This window comes from Penicillium psychrofluorescens (assembly GCF_964197705.1).
Source record: "Penicillium psychrofluorescens genome assembly, chromosome: 4".
In the NCBI taxonomy this organism is placed as follows: domain Eukaryota; kingdom Fungi; phylum Ascomycota; class Eurotiomycetes; order Eurotiales; family Aspergillaceae; genus Penicillium; species Penicillium psychrofluorescens.
Window position 1 is genome coordinate 1,209,176 of NC_133442.1, and position 12,969 is coordinate 1,222,144.

Below are 12,969 nucleotides of genomic sequence, written 5' to 3' on the forward strand. Positions count from 1 at the left end.
TCCTGCATGGGGTGACCATGACCGTTTCAACATTACCCACCATGGACAAGTCCGCTTTCGCTCAGGACACCATCGAGCCGGCTACGGCCAACTTCGGCGACTATGAGGCGAACTTGAAGGATGAGCTGCACCTCAACGTCGGTGGTCGTGGAGCCACGCAGCGACGTCTGCGGAATTACCAGGTCACCATGATCGGTTTCTGCAGCGGCATCGGTACTGGTCTCTTCGTGGGAACGGGTGCGGCGTACGCCAAAGCCGGTCCGGCTGGACTACTGCTGGCGTTCATTATCGTCGGAATGGTGCTGTGGTGCGTGATGCAGAGTATCGCCGAGTTGGCAACGCTTCTCCCCACGGCCGGGTCGTTTCCGCACTGGGCTACCCGCTTTATTGATCCGGCCGTGGGCTTCTCACTCGCTATCTCATACGGTTACTGTTACACCATCGCTATCGCCTCGGAGACATCAGCTGCTGCGGTTATTGTCTCCTACTGGACAGCTCTTACCCCAGCCGTGGTCATCACTGTTGGACTCGTACTGATCTTGGCCATCAACCTGATGAGCGTTCGGTTCTATGGCGAAACCGAAGTGATCGGTGGCGCCGTTAAGGTACTCTGCTTCTTAGGCTTGATTATCGTGTCCATTGTCATATCCGCTGGTGGTGGACCGAATCATGAGACCATCGGCTTCCGCTTTTGGCACGATCCCGGAGCCTGGACGAACTATAACGGCATCACCGGCCCAACCGGTCACTTTCTTGGATTCCTGTCGTCGTTCGTCAACGCCTCGTTTAGCTTCATTGGTGTCGAGACCGTCGTTATCACAGCTGCCGAATCTGTCGATCCACACCGGGCGATCCCCAAGGCTGCACGTCGGGTGACATACCGCATTGCTTTATTCTACGTTTTGGGTGCTCTCCTTATTGGGATCATTGTCAACCCGAATAACAAAGCTCTTGTCTCGGACGCGGATAACGCAAAAAGCTCGCCATTTGTTATTGCGATTACGGAGGCCGGGATCAGTGCTCTACCCTCTATTGTGAATGCTTGCATTCTCGTTGCCGCGTGGTCTGCTGGCAACTCCTACTGCTGGGTTGGCTCACGTATGATCGTGGCCATGACGACCGATCACCAACTGCCTCAAATATTTGGCCGTGTGAACAAACATGGCGTGCCATACGTAGCTGTTTTTACCGCATGGCTTTTTGGACCGTTGGCGTATCTGAGTCTCGGGAAAGGCGGCGCATCGCAAGCTTTTACTTGGCTTCTGAACCTGAGTACAATTGCCGGGTTAATCGCCTGGGCCACTCTCAGCTTCTGCTACATTCGCTTTTACGCCGCGATGAAAGCGCAGGGCATTAGCCGAGACACATTGCCCTGGAAGGCACCTCTGCAACCTTATGCGGCGTGGGTGGGATTCATCGGGTCTACCATCATCACTCTCGTTGCTGGGTTCCCCGTTTTCCTCAAGGGCAACTGGTCCACCTCAAGTTTTGTCGCTTCGTACATTGGCATCCCGATCTTCATTGTTCCGATCATTGTCTGGAAAATCGTTAAGCGAACCAAATTTCAACGCGCGGCTACTATCGATTTATGGTCTGGCCGTCTCCAGGAGGGTGAAATCGTGGAACAAGATTATCCGCAAACGCCGTGGAGGCGATTTATTGACTGGGTTGCTTGAATCTAGGCCTTTGTATATATGTATGCCTAGTTGAGCCTGTTTATCTGCATAAATAGTTTCTCTAGTTGTCTATGGTAAAAGCTCGAATAAATCACTGATTTTTGAGTCTATCATGAAGTCTTTCGATATCTGCATGAGAAGCCTTGCAACAGCCACCAACAAGGACGGAGTGAAAATGTCCACTTGCTGTCGCATCTTGGACAACTTGGGCAAGCTGTGATTCCCAAGGGCACTGCAATCAAATTAGCCATGGCGTCTCTCTCTATTAGGCTTGAAATATCTGCCCTTACCCTGGTTTTTGCGTCATCTCTGGAATCGGCTGGCTTCTCCCATGTTTGTGTGGTCGTGTTGTAAACTTCGCCATTGGTTCCATCGGGATACAAGACAAGGCAAGGGCCAGCACCCACTCTGGCCGCAAGACTGTCGCCGAATTTGCTCACCAAGCTCGGAAGCTTGTGTATTTTCGTGCAGTTGATTCCAATGCCCCATGGAGAGCCAGCATCTTCCCCAAAATCCACAGCAGCACTGACAACCTGTTCAATTGAACTCCCATCTGGTAGAACATCATCCTTTTCAGGAAAGACACACGAGATCCAGAACGGAATTTCAATCGCCGCAGCACGAATTGCTCTTCTAACAGCACGAACCTCGTCGAGCCGCGGCAGGGTTTCAAAGGAAACATACTGCACACGCCGAGTTAGATTCACCTCAGCCTCTGCAAAGAGGCGCAGTCGATCGAGATGCCAGCGGAAAAGGGCTTCTTCATTATCATGCTCAACGTCATATTTGCCGCTGTACTCCTGTCCTGGGATCATGCACGCGCCATATGGGCCCAGACTGAGCGCAATCTTGGTGTTTGCACTGCCCTTTGCCCGCTCTGCAACATCTAACGCGGTACGAAGAAAAGGCCCAATTGCATTTTTCGGGACGCCATTTGGGAAATCAGCGGTCCTTGTTCGCTTGAATCCTTCAGCAGATACTTGGTAGGTTGCGGTCAGAAGCACATCCGTGCCTGCATCAACGAAATCCTGCTGGCAGGCTTGTAGGGTTGCTGGATCAGCGACCAGCAAGTGGGATGCCCAGAGTGGGGTGGAGGAGTCGAACTTGACCCCATATTTGTCTTGCAAGGATGTTCCCAGGCCACCATCCAGAATTTGCACTGAGACCATCTTGCAAGGGTTCTATTAATTTAGATGATTGAATAGTTGGAGAATGAACGACCGAGCGAGCGGATCAGAGGCAATGTGGAACACCGAGGTTACATAATCGGAATCGACTAAGTTACTTTTTCTTCTAATTTACCTGAAAGTAAGTATAATTCAAAGTGTAATTGGTTAAAATCAATGTTCAAGCCAAACTGATCACGCCTCCGGAACAGCTGATGCCAGAGGTCCACATAGCCCGTCCATCACTGATATTCGCGCCGTTCAGGAAAGCATGGAATACGATATTGGAGCCATCGGAAGAGAAGTCTGAGCCTCCGGGTCCCGCTAGATTGCCAACGTTGCTTGGATCTCCAGACACAAGCAGTGGCGCATCCGGAGCCTGAGCCTTGGTATATGGCCCGGCCACAGAGCTGGCCGTTGCATAGCTAACATCGTACAGCGTTGTGTCATACATATTGGACGAGAAGGAAAGATAGTACGTCCCATCCACATTCACCAAACTGGGAGCCTCGATGAGCGGTCCGTCCGCATCATCACGATCGAGAAGTTGAGTGGCGTCCCCGGATAGTGTGACGCCATCGGACTCAACTTCCTGCAGCATGATGGGGGTGGAATGCGTGGTGCCGTCGCCATCGAGACTGTTACCGTCTATCTTGTAGACGACGTAGTATGTGCCTCCGTCGTCGAACCAGTCTGCATCAATGGCGCCGCCTTGGTCCAGTGGACAGGCCAGGTAGTTATCCTCTGGGGTATATGGCCCTGTGACGCTGCTGGATGTGGCAGCTCCGACGCAGTGCTTGCTGTCGTCTTCACTGGAAGCAGCGGAAAAGTACATGACAAACGTGCCGTCCTCCTGAAATTTGTGAGTATTTTCTAATTGTCTTCTTGGATCAACGAACGTACCATTTGATTTACATCAGGAGCCCACACTGCAGGGGTGGATGCTACCCATGACGGAAATGGGCCTGGCATTGCATCGACGCCAGACATAAGCTCCCATGTCGAAAAGTCTGACGACGAGGCAACCTGTACATTCACACCATTACCCGAGGTAGCAAAAGCATAGTATCCATCAGTCGTCTGAATCAGACAAGGGTCTGGAAAATCTGTGTCCAGCACTTGAACAGGGTCGGCCAAGGCCAATTTGTTAAAAAGAAATGTGTATAAAACTGGAAACAGTGCTCTGCGTGCCATGCTTGAATTGTGTCTCGTTCAGTTGACAGTATGTTTGTTTATATCGACCAGCTAGGAGTATCAACGCGAGGGTTCTACCCGTGTTTATATATTTGACACTCCCCAGACCCCGCGGTGTTTACTGATGTGGATTACTCCGGCCCCAATTACTGCAATGCTGCATTGCTACCGAAACTGGCCAAGATCCCTGAAACATCGCCCCAGAACGGCATGGCGCGCCAGGGAAGAGGAGAAAAAAGCCCCCACGACCCCACACCCTGATGCCGATCATCTCGACAGCTTAACCAAACAGAGGATACGTAAGACGGGTCCCTTTTCAAGGCAGATCTGCTTGACGATGAGGCTTTCAGAAATGGAATTTATCTGGATGTTATTGGGCAGCGCATACGTACCTAAAACTAGACCAAGAATCGCGCCACACAAGGCATTCCACTCAGCAACAATTCTCTCGATAGGCTGCTGCTGAAGGCTAAAACCCAGGCCTTCTTTTGGAACCCTCAGGACAGCCTAGGTGCTAATTTATCATCGCGGAATTTGTAAAATTTCCAGCATGGTGTGTAGCCCGGGCTCAGTGGTCGATCCTGCATCAATGCCCGCATGAACTCGATCGGCATGCGATTCTCCTTCAAAAATCGATCGTGGAAGTCAATCTCTGCCATCCGACCTGTGTCAACAACCTCCTTCCGCAGGGCATATATTTGTAACGCTCCCAGCATGTACCCGGCCTGGTACAAAGGTGAATAATCGCCGTTCAACGATCGCCTCACCTCTCCTTCAGCTGTAGCGCGTTCGTGCCCAACCTTGTCCACGAGAAGATCAATACACTCCTGTGGTGCCATCTTGCCAAGATGGAAGTTGAGAGAAAAGATAATACGGGCGCATCGATGGAGCCGCCAGAACAGCATTCCGATCCGGTTCTGGGGCGTCTTTTTGAACCGATCGTCATCCCATAGGATAAACTCCCAGTACAAAGACCATCCTTCAATCCAGAATGGCGTGTCGAAGAGACGACGGTATGGTCGATGTCTCGCATTGATGTGCATTTGCAAGTGATGGCCAGGGATCATCTCATGGAAGACCGTGGCGCGCGAGAAATGGATGTTGTTTCCACGCATACCCATCAGCTTGGCTTCATGATCCATGGAGTCGGTAGGATACGAGACAATGATTGACTCTCCCCCAAGGAAAAAAGGGTTCACTTTCTGGCGTTCAGGCGACATCATGAACATTTGCCAGGTTTCTTTTGCGATTTTTGGAACCGTGACGAGCTTGAGGTCCTCAACAAATGAGACTGCTTCTTGTGCCAGGTCCCGGACTAGCTGGGTCTGCTTTCCAGGCTCAACATAGTCATTCTTAACTTCTTCCAGGGCCGCTTGCCAATCGTCCTTGTAACCCATGCTGCGAGACGCCTTTTTCATTTCATTGATACACCAATCAAATTCTTGCTCGCCAATCGCAATGATCTCCTCTGGCGTGTATGGAATCATTTCGGCTAGCAGTTCGTCGACCAACCCATGGCGCCCGATTGGATCGCCCACAATCGCATCTTTATTGCCTGGTTTAATTCCAACCAGCTTCTCACGAATACTGGCAGAAGCAGTTTCAAGACACTTTTCCACCGCGTTGTATGGTTGTGTAACCCACCAGTCGAATGAAGGGTCATATCCTTTATAGAAGCCAAACCACTCCTTCAGATGGTCTCGCAGAGAGTCGATCATTCTGGATGCACGAAATGCGCTTGTTTTACTCGTGATCACTTTGTCGAAACCTTGGTCGACCTTTTCAATCAAGCCTGTAATTTGAATCTGCGTCTCGAAGAGTTTCTGTGCGGCATCTTTTGGGTCCATTGGAAGCACCAGAGCTCGAGCCTCGCATAGCGCCACCAACGTGCTTGCAAACGGGAGCAAGGGAGCCATCTTACAATCCTGTCTCAAATCAAGTTGCAGTTGCCGCAGTTGTCTTTCGATGTAGTTTCCCAGAAGGAGGTAGTCCACTTTCTCTTGTTGGTCGTAAAGATCAAAAGGTTGCTCATGCAGGCCGTCGAGTTCAGACATGAGAAAATGGTGCAGCTTGTCAGCTCTGCTTGGGGATATTCTTATTGGAAAGAATTTGTTGTTGTCCCTGAGATCTTCATTGAAACGTTCAATCCTGTCGCGGATTGTGTCCCCCTGCGCGCGCCGAAGGGCAAGGCCACGATCTGAAGTGGCGGAAACCATGATGCGGCTAACTGCGCCCGAGATCTCTCGTCTTTGGATGCTGTTATTGCTGGGGAAGCAGTTGTACTGTCCCGGGCTTGGTTCCAATAGGCTCAGAAAACGGGGAATTGAGGAAGATAGGGAATTCCGACTTGCAAGAGGTCGGGTATATATAAGCGATAACCAGCTGCCCAATCAACAATCACTGAATACCACAGTAGGATATTATGATTTTGTCGGACCTAGAACCCGATAAAAAGCCAATGTCGCTGGGTGATCCGAGTGGTGGGTTTACTATCTGTCAGGGTGAGCTTCCCACTAGTAATTTACTGTGCTAGGTTCATCTGCCGCATCCTGATCACCTTATCTGCCATCGCGGAAACTAGGCGTCCTCTGGCACGCCTAGTATACAAATTTTTTCCGCTTCTCTGCCCCCTATGAATACAGACATGATAGCTAGCCTGAATACCAACGTGTTCATCATTATCAGTTCTGACTATCTGGTAGATTTACTAGTGAATACGCCTATTCCGCATTTCCACAATATTGCTTCGAAATGCTTGGCCTCCCGTTTATGTCGCTTTACTCCGCATTTTTACCAAATTTGGCGCCTCGTTATCGGCCAGTGCTTGGCGGCTACACCCGGTTGCGGGGAAGAGAGCTCAAGGGTTACATTAGGGCGTATCGGCAGATGGACAAGGAAGACTACAGAAGCCGAAGCATTTTGCTTATAGTCTATCGCTGCCTGAGTTACTACCTCCATGTAAATAAATTCGAGCAATAATGGCCCTTCATCCCACTACCATCGACGGCGTGGAGCTGTGCACACAGCCGGATATCTCGATTAGCCATGACAAAGAGGCCAGCAATAAGGTCCAAGAGTTACACAAGATCAAAGAGTCGCACCAGTGGGATCCAAACCTACCCCAGGAAAAGATCGATGCAATCAATGAGGCCATCAAGACTGATGACCAGGAGAAAGCTGCCGAGTTGGATAAATCTTTCCAGGAGGAATCCCCTTATGAGTCTGTGCGCGCGGCCGTGCGCAATACGGATGGAGGTGAAGTTGCGAACACAGTGCGCGCCTGGGTGCTGGGGATGTTTTTCACGACCTTAGGAAGTGGGTTGAATATGTTCCTGAGCATGCGGTGGGTTTTGTTTTGGTCTCTCAAAGTATGGTCACTCACGAAGAAGTCTACAGGAGCCCTGCTATCTCCTTCCCTTCCATTGTAGTGCAGCTTCTTGTTTACCCAATTGGCTGTTTATGGGCTAAAGTAATGCCTATGAGGACATTCACCACATTTGGAGTGAAGTGGACACTCAATACAGGCCCTTTCACGATTAAAGAGCATACTGTCATCACGGCATGTTTTAACTTTCCAATCTCAATTTGATTTGAAGGCTGACCATTTCTAGATCATGGCAAAGTAAGTGGACTAATCCAAAAGCCTTGAAATTGTTATTAAGCGGTAAATAGTGTCTCAATTGGGTACGCTTACTGCACAGATGCCCTCTTGGCTCTCAAAGCTGAGCGTACGTATAATCAGTTATCCAATGATATTCATTCTAACATGTCTTCCAGCTCTGTACAACCTGGATATTGGATGGGGGTTTCAGCTTCTCTTTGCACTGAGCAGTCAGATAATCGGTATCTCGCTGGCTGGAGTTTTCCGTCGCTTCCTTGTGTGGTAAATCAAGCAATATGTGTCGGTCTCGAACAATATCCATTGACACTTCACTTTTCCAGGCCTGCTGCTATCATGTGGCCGGGGCAATTTGCAAACACATCTTTATTCTATGCCCTTCACGACAAAAGTCGATCGGATGCTAGCGAGACCAATGGCTGGAGTATTTCACGCTATCGATACTTTTTGTATGTGATGTTAGGAGCATTTCTCTGGTATTGGTAAGAATCCATAGCACCAATGCGGCTTCTTATATTCAAGGCTAAAAAATTACGCAGGGTACCTGGAGTCCTATGGCAGGGGTTGTCTGTTTTTGCTTTTGTCACCTGTGGGGCCGTATCTGTCATTCTGAACATACGGAAAGTAACTAATTACATATAGGGATTCGGCCGAACAATGCTGTTCTGAACCAGCTGTTTGGGGGCTTCACAGGGCTTTCGCTAATTCCCATAACTTTTGACTGGACGTAAGTTTTGAAAATTGCGAACAGCACAACACTCCATGGATGAATCTAACTCCGAGCAGCTACGTTTCAGCATATCTTCTGGACCCACTACTCGCACCTGCCCATGCAATTGTCAACACTTTCATTGGACTTATGATTTTTGTCATCATAACAACCATTGGAATCTCTTATACTGGAGCCTTGTATGAGATTATTTCCAGGCAACATTAGAAAACCGCTAACCAGGTCACAGTTACTCTGCCTATCTTCCTATCAACACTGCCGAAACCTACGACAACACACAAGCGACTTACAACGTTTCCCGGATCCTGGGACCTAACTTTAGCTTTGACGAAGCAAAATACAAACATTACTCACCCATGTTCCTTGCTCCGACATTTTTGTTGAACTACGGACTCTCATTCGCCGCTCTCACAGCTGTTATTGTTCATGTAGTTCTCTTTCATAGAAAGGAGATTTGGCATCGTCTTACTGCTGCTCGAAACCAAGAGCCCGATATTCATCTAACGCTGATGAAGAAGTATAAAGAAGCACCTGATTGGTGGTATTTGGCGCTGTTTCTGGTCTCCGTTGCATTGGGACTGGGTGGTGTTCTAGGATATGATTCACAGCTCCCTTGTGAGTACTTTATCTTGACTTACGATATAAGCCGCTAATTCAAGATATAGGGTGGGGATTCTTTGTGTCCATTATAATTGCTCTAATATTTATTGTGCGTTGTTCCTTGCCGAATGGAAGATAATCGCTGATAAGAGTAGGTCCCTACTTGCATGATCCTTGGGATAAGCAACATCCAACTGTGTATGTTTATTCTGCAACCAGATTAACTCGATATTCAACTAACATTTTCAGCCCTCAATGTTATTTCTCCATTTCTGGGTGGATATATGATTCCAGGAAGGCCCATTGCCGTTATGGTGTTCAAAGTTTTTAGCACCATTACGCTCGGACAAGCGTAAGATTGACTATTCCCGCCAAAGACAAGGGCTAACCTCATCATCAGCCAAATCTACTGTTCAGACCTTAAGGTAAGGTTGATTTTGACATAGCATGGGCCATCCACTGATTTATGCAACAGCTCGCCCACTATATGAAAATACCACCCCGTATTACTTTCTGGTGTCAAGTCATTCCAACCATCTGGGCATGTTTCGTTCAGATAGCTGTCATGAATTGGACTTTGGGTAATATCGACCAAGTCTGCACCCCGTACGTGGATTGCCCAGTGAATCTACATGCTTGAACCATTGATTTTAACATCATCCAGTGACCAATCCGCTCATTTTACCTGTCCCAATGGTAGAGCATTTTTCTCCAACAGCATTACATGGGGTAGGTCCTGCTCCTGGTGAACCATTCTCATAAATTCTCTAACTCCTAATATAGGAGTCATTGGCCCACAGCGCATGTTTGGTGCAGGCGCCATATACAACAAGGTCCAATGGTTCTGGTTGCTCGGAGCTCTTCTCCCCGTGGCCTTCTACATTCTTATCCGAGTCTTCCCGAGATCGAAGGTCAGACTTCTCAACGCACCTGTGTAAGTGAACGTATTTGAATATCTGTAGTTACGTCCTGCTAATTTGATGAAAGGATGCTTGGAGCCATGTCCTGGTTACCTCCGTAAGTTTTCAAGATATGAGTACCCTAAATTACGGCAGCGACGCTGACTACATATTCAATAGAGCCACGCCAATCAGCTACTTTTCGTGGATCATGTTCGGTCTCATCTTTAACTACTACATTCGTAACAGGTGGAGCGGCTGGTGGCATAACTACAACTACATCACGGCTGCAGGTCTTGACACGGGTCTCATCTTATCTACCGTTGTTATCTTTTTTGCAATCACCTTCCCCGGCGTGAGCGCTCCAGATTGGTGGGGCAATACAGCCCCATTCGAAACAATGGTGAGTGTCTAATTTAGCTCTTGATTATGTTGGGAGGCTGAGCTGACGAAAATATGAATAGGACTATTTATATACTGCATTTCGAAAAACCGTCCCCAAGGGAGGGAAATTCGGACCGGCAACTTGGTAATTGGCAAATGGATCGAGCATCAAGGCCATGAATTTGTTGAATGTAAATTGGGAACCTGTTTATACATTTGAGGGGCTAGAGTGATATCTAGCGTTTCATATTTCATGCAAAAGATGGTTGAATCCGCCCAGACGCTCGTTCCGCCAGCCTCTCCCTCATGAGGACCTCATACATATGCGACGCCCACGCACAGCAGATCTTTCTTGTATCTTTGGGGTCAATTATTTCCTCTACCCCAAATGCATTGGCTGTCCGGACCGGGTTCATCAGGCGTAGATACTCTTCTTCTAGCTCTTTGTATCTCTCTTCCTTCTTCCCAACTTTATCCGCCTCGCGAAGCTCATGTCGGTGTCCGACCTCAATACCTCCATCCAGCGGCAGCGAGCCCCACTGTCCGGACGGCCATGCTACTTGCATGACGGGATCGCGGCAGCTGAGCATGACACCACCAGCCACTCCAAACACCCGGCGAGTCACAACATTGAAAACTGGCATCGTTGTGCTGAAGTATGCTTTTGCTAATTCGACCCCCCAGCGCATAGTAGCGGTGCGCTCAGCGACAGTGCCGATGGCGTAACCAGCTAGGAAGCATTAGAAAATTGAAGGATATTTGGAGGTAGGAAGCAAAAACTTACGGACGTCGAGAAACTGCAAAACAGGTAGATTGAACACATCACACATTTTCAAGAGTCGAGTGAGTTTCTGACTGCCAGCCGCATCAAGAGCTCCGCCATTCACTTCACAGTTGAGCGAAATGATGCCGACCGGATGTCCGCCTAGGCGTGCAAGGCCGCTAATAGCAGTTCGGCCCCAGAGTGCACCAATTTCAAACCAAGAGTTTTTGTCAACGACAGACATAATGATGGTCCGAGGATTATACATGCGCGCTTGCCGTCGCGGGATGATGCTGCGCAAAGCCACATCCTCACGGTCCTCGGCGTCTATACATGGAACCACTGGGGGTGCTTCGCTTCCGCAATTTGGAAGATAGCCCAAGATAGTTCGCAGTTGTTCATAACACTCGGCCTCATTAGCGGCGAGATTATCAATAGTACCATTCATACAATGAACCATTGGCCCACCTAGATCCTGAAAGTCGAGACCCTCTTCAAAAGTTGCGCCTTCAACTACCTTTGGTCCCGCATTAAATAGCGCTCCAATGTCCGCTGCCATAACGGAGAAGTGGCAGGAGACTACTCGGGCCGCTCCGAGACCAATCTATCCCAAATATCAGTCAAAATCCCGCAAACAAATAGAAAGTGTTAGCTTACAGCCGGTCCAACAACTGCACCTAGGTTTGGAATTCCCATATTCAACTGCTGGATTACGTGCTTGAACGGAGCGACATGCGGCAAATAGCTCCATCCTTCTGTGCGAATGGTTGTCACGCTGCCTCCGCCTGAGCTCCCATCCACTAGTTTCACTACTGGTAGTCTCAGCGCAATTGCAAGCTTTTCAACATAGACCGTCTTTCCGGCACTTGCTCCGTCGGCATGGCCGGATCGAATACTGAAGTCGTCCGCCGTGAGCAAGACTTTCCGGCCTCGTAGCATTCCGGCGCCCTGGACATTGTTGCTTGGAACAAAGGACACAGGCTTTTCTCTCATAGGAGCAGTTTTCTTCCATGCTACCGTTCCAGAAACGGATCCAATTTCCTGGAACGAGTCGGGATCCAGAAGCTGCTCGATGCGTTCGCGCACCCATAGTTTGCCGGCCTGCTTCTGTCGCAAATAGCCACGGTGGTTGGGATCGGGGTTTGCAGCAATGGAGCGCAGCGTTGCAATCTGTCCGAGAACGTCGGAATGGTCTGCTGGCAGATGAGAGCTCGCTGCCTTGGACCTAGGCTTGGATTTGGTCGATTTCTGCGTATCTGGCGGAGAAGATAAATGCGATGAGACCTGGTTCAGCCGCTCTGCAGCCTGGGCATTGCCGCCTCTGTCGGAAGGTGGTGTGTCGCCGTCTTGTGCCATTCTGCCTGACTGTTCTGTTGAATTGGTTTTGTTGTTATCTTTGTTTTTTTGGAGAAGTTGGGGCTAGTCCGCTGGAGGGGCGGGGAAGTCCGAGGGCCGAGGTCGCTCCCATGAAGAAGTTATTAAGGAAACCGCCATGTCCAAGTGCTGTGCCGCACCAATCTGGTGACGAGTAATCTCTACGAAAACTTACATTCTTGATCGTTCACTTTCATTATACTTAGAGCTCCCATTCTGTCTTCCTCCATTCCCGATGTCGTCATCCCCGCACTCGCGGCCCATCCAGCGACTCCTAGTCGCCAACAGGTATGAATTTGCTAAAGTGAGACCCTCGCAGGCGCTTATGTACTACACATTAGAGGTGAAATTGCGGTGCGAATATTGTATGCCGCCCGGGAGCTGGCCCATCCAGTTGAAACGTTTGCTCTGTACACATCGGACGACCGTTCGCACTGCGAAATAGGACGGCCGGATCATGCAATTGAGATTCCATCTGCCCTATCTTATCTCGACATACCTCTGCTTGTAGTTCTTGCCCAGAAGCATTCTATCGACTCCATCCACCCAGGTTATGGCTTTCTC

General features: G+C 49.3%; 6 protein-coding genes across 6 annotated transcripts; 2 read left to right on the forward strand and 4 right to left on the reverse strand.

Annotated features, from left to right (window-relative positions):
* Positions 1-41: 41 nt before the first annotated feature.
* Positions 42-1,676, forward strand: PFLUO_LOCUS6186 (uncharacterized protein; the record flags this gene model as incomplete). Its single annotated transcript, XM_073783707.1, has 1 exon — positions 42-1,676. The coding sequence occupies one exon, from the start codon at positions 42-44 to the stop codon at positions 1,674-1,676; it is 1,635 nt and encodes a 544-aa protein (XP_073640235.1).
* Positions 1,677-1,767: 91 nt separating this feature from the next.
* PFLUO_LOCUS6187 (AdoMet-homocysteine methyltransferase) lies at positions 1,768-2,845 on the reverse strand (the record flags this gene model as incomplete). The annotated part of the gene is made up of 2 exons (XM_073783708.1): positions 1,768-1,908; positions 1,967-2,845. The coding sequence occupies 2 exons, from the start codon at positions 2,843-2,845 to the stop codon at positions 1,768-1,770; spliced, it is 1,020 nt and encodes a 339-aa protein (XP_073640236.1).
* A 178-nt stretch (positions 2,846-3,023) lies between these two features.
* Positions 3,024-3,748, reverse strand: PFLUO_LOCUS6188 (uncharacterized protein; the record flags this gene model as incomplete). The annotated part of the gene is made up of 2 exons (XM_073783709.1): positions 3,024-3,695; positions 3,746-3,748. 2 exons carry the CDS (start codon positions 3,746-3,748, stop codon positions 3,024-3,026), a joined length of 675 nt encoding a protein of 224 aa, XP_073640237.1.
* A 785-nt stretch (positions 3,749-4,533) lies between these two features.
* On the reverse strand, positions 4,534-6,090 carry PFLUO_LOCUS6189 (uncharacterized protein; the record flags this gene model as incomplete). The annotated part of the gene is made up of 1 exon (XM_073783710.1): positions 4,534-6,090. The coding sequence occupies one exon, from the start codon at positions 6,088-6,090 to the stop codon at positions 4,534-4,536; it is 1,557 nt and encodes a 518-aa protein (XP_073640238.1).
* A 924-nt stretch (positions 6,091-7,014) lies between these two features.
* On the forward strand, positions 7,015-7,923 carry PFLUO_LOCUS6190 (uncharacterized protein; the record flags this gene model as incomplete). The annotated part of the gene is made up of 5 exons (XM_073783712.1): positions 7,015-7,379; positions 7,433-7,595; positions 7,648-7,658; positions 7,709-7,764; positions 7,814-7,923. 5 exons carry the CDS (start codon positions 7,015-7,017, stop codon positions 7,921-7,923), a joined length of 705 nt encoding a protein of 234 aa, XP_073640239.1.
* Positions 7,924-10,519: 2,596 nt separating this feature from the next.
* On the reverse strand, positions 10,520-12,387 carry PFLUO_LOCUS6191 (uncharacterized protein; the record flags this gene model as incomplete). The annotated part of the gene is made up of 3 exons (XM_073783713.1): positions 10,520-10,998; positions 11,053-11,635; positions 11,689-12,387. The coding sequence occupies 3 exons, from the start codon at positions 12,385-12,387 to the stop codon at positions 10,520-10,522; spliced, it is 1,761 nt and encodes a 586-aa protein (XP_073640240.1).
* Positions 12,388-12,969: the final 582 nt, after the last annotated feature.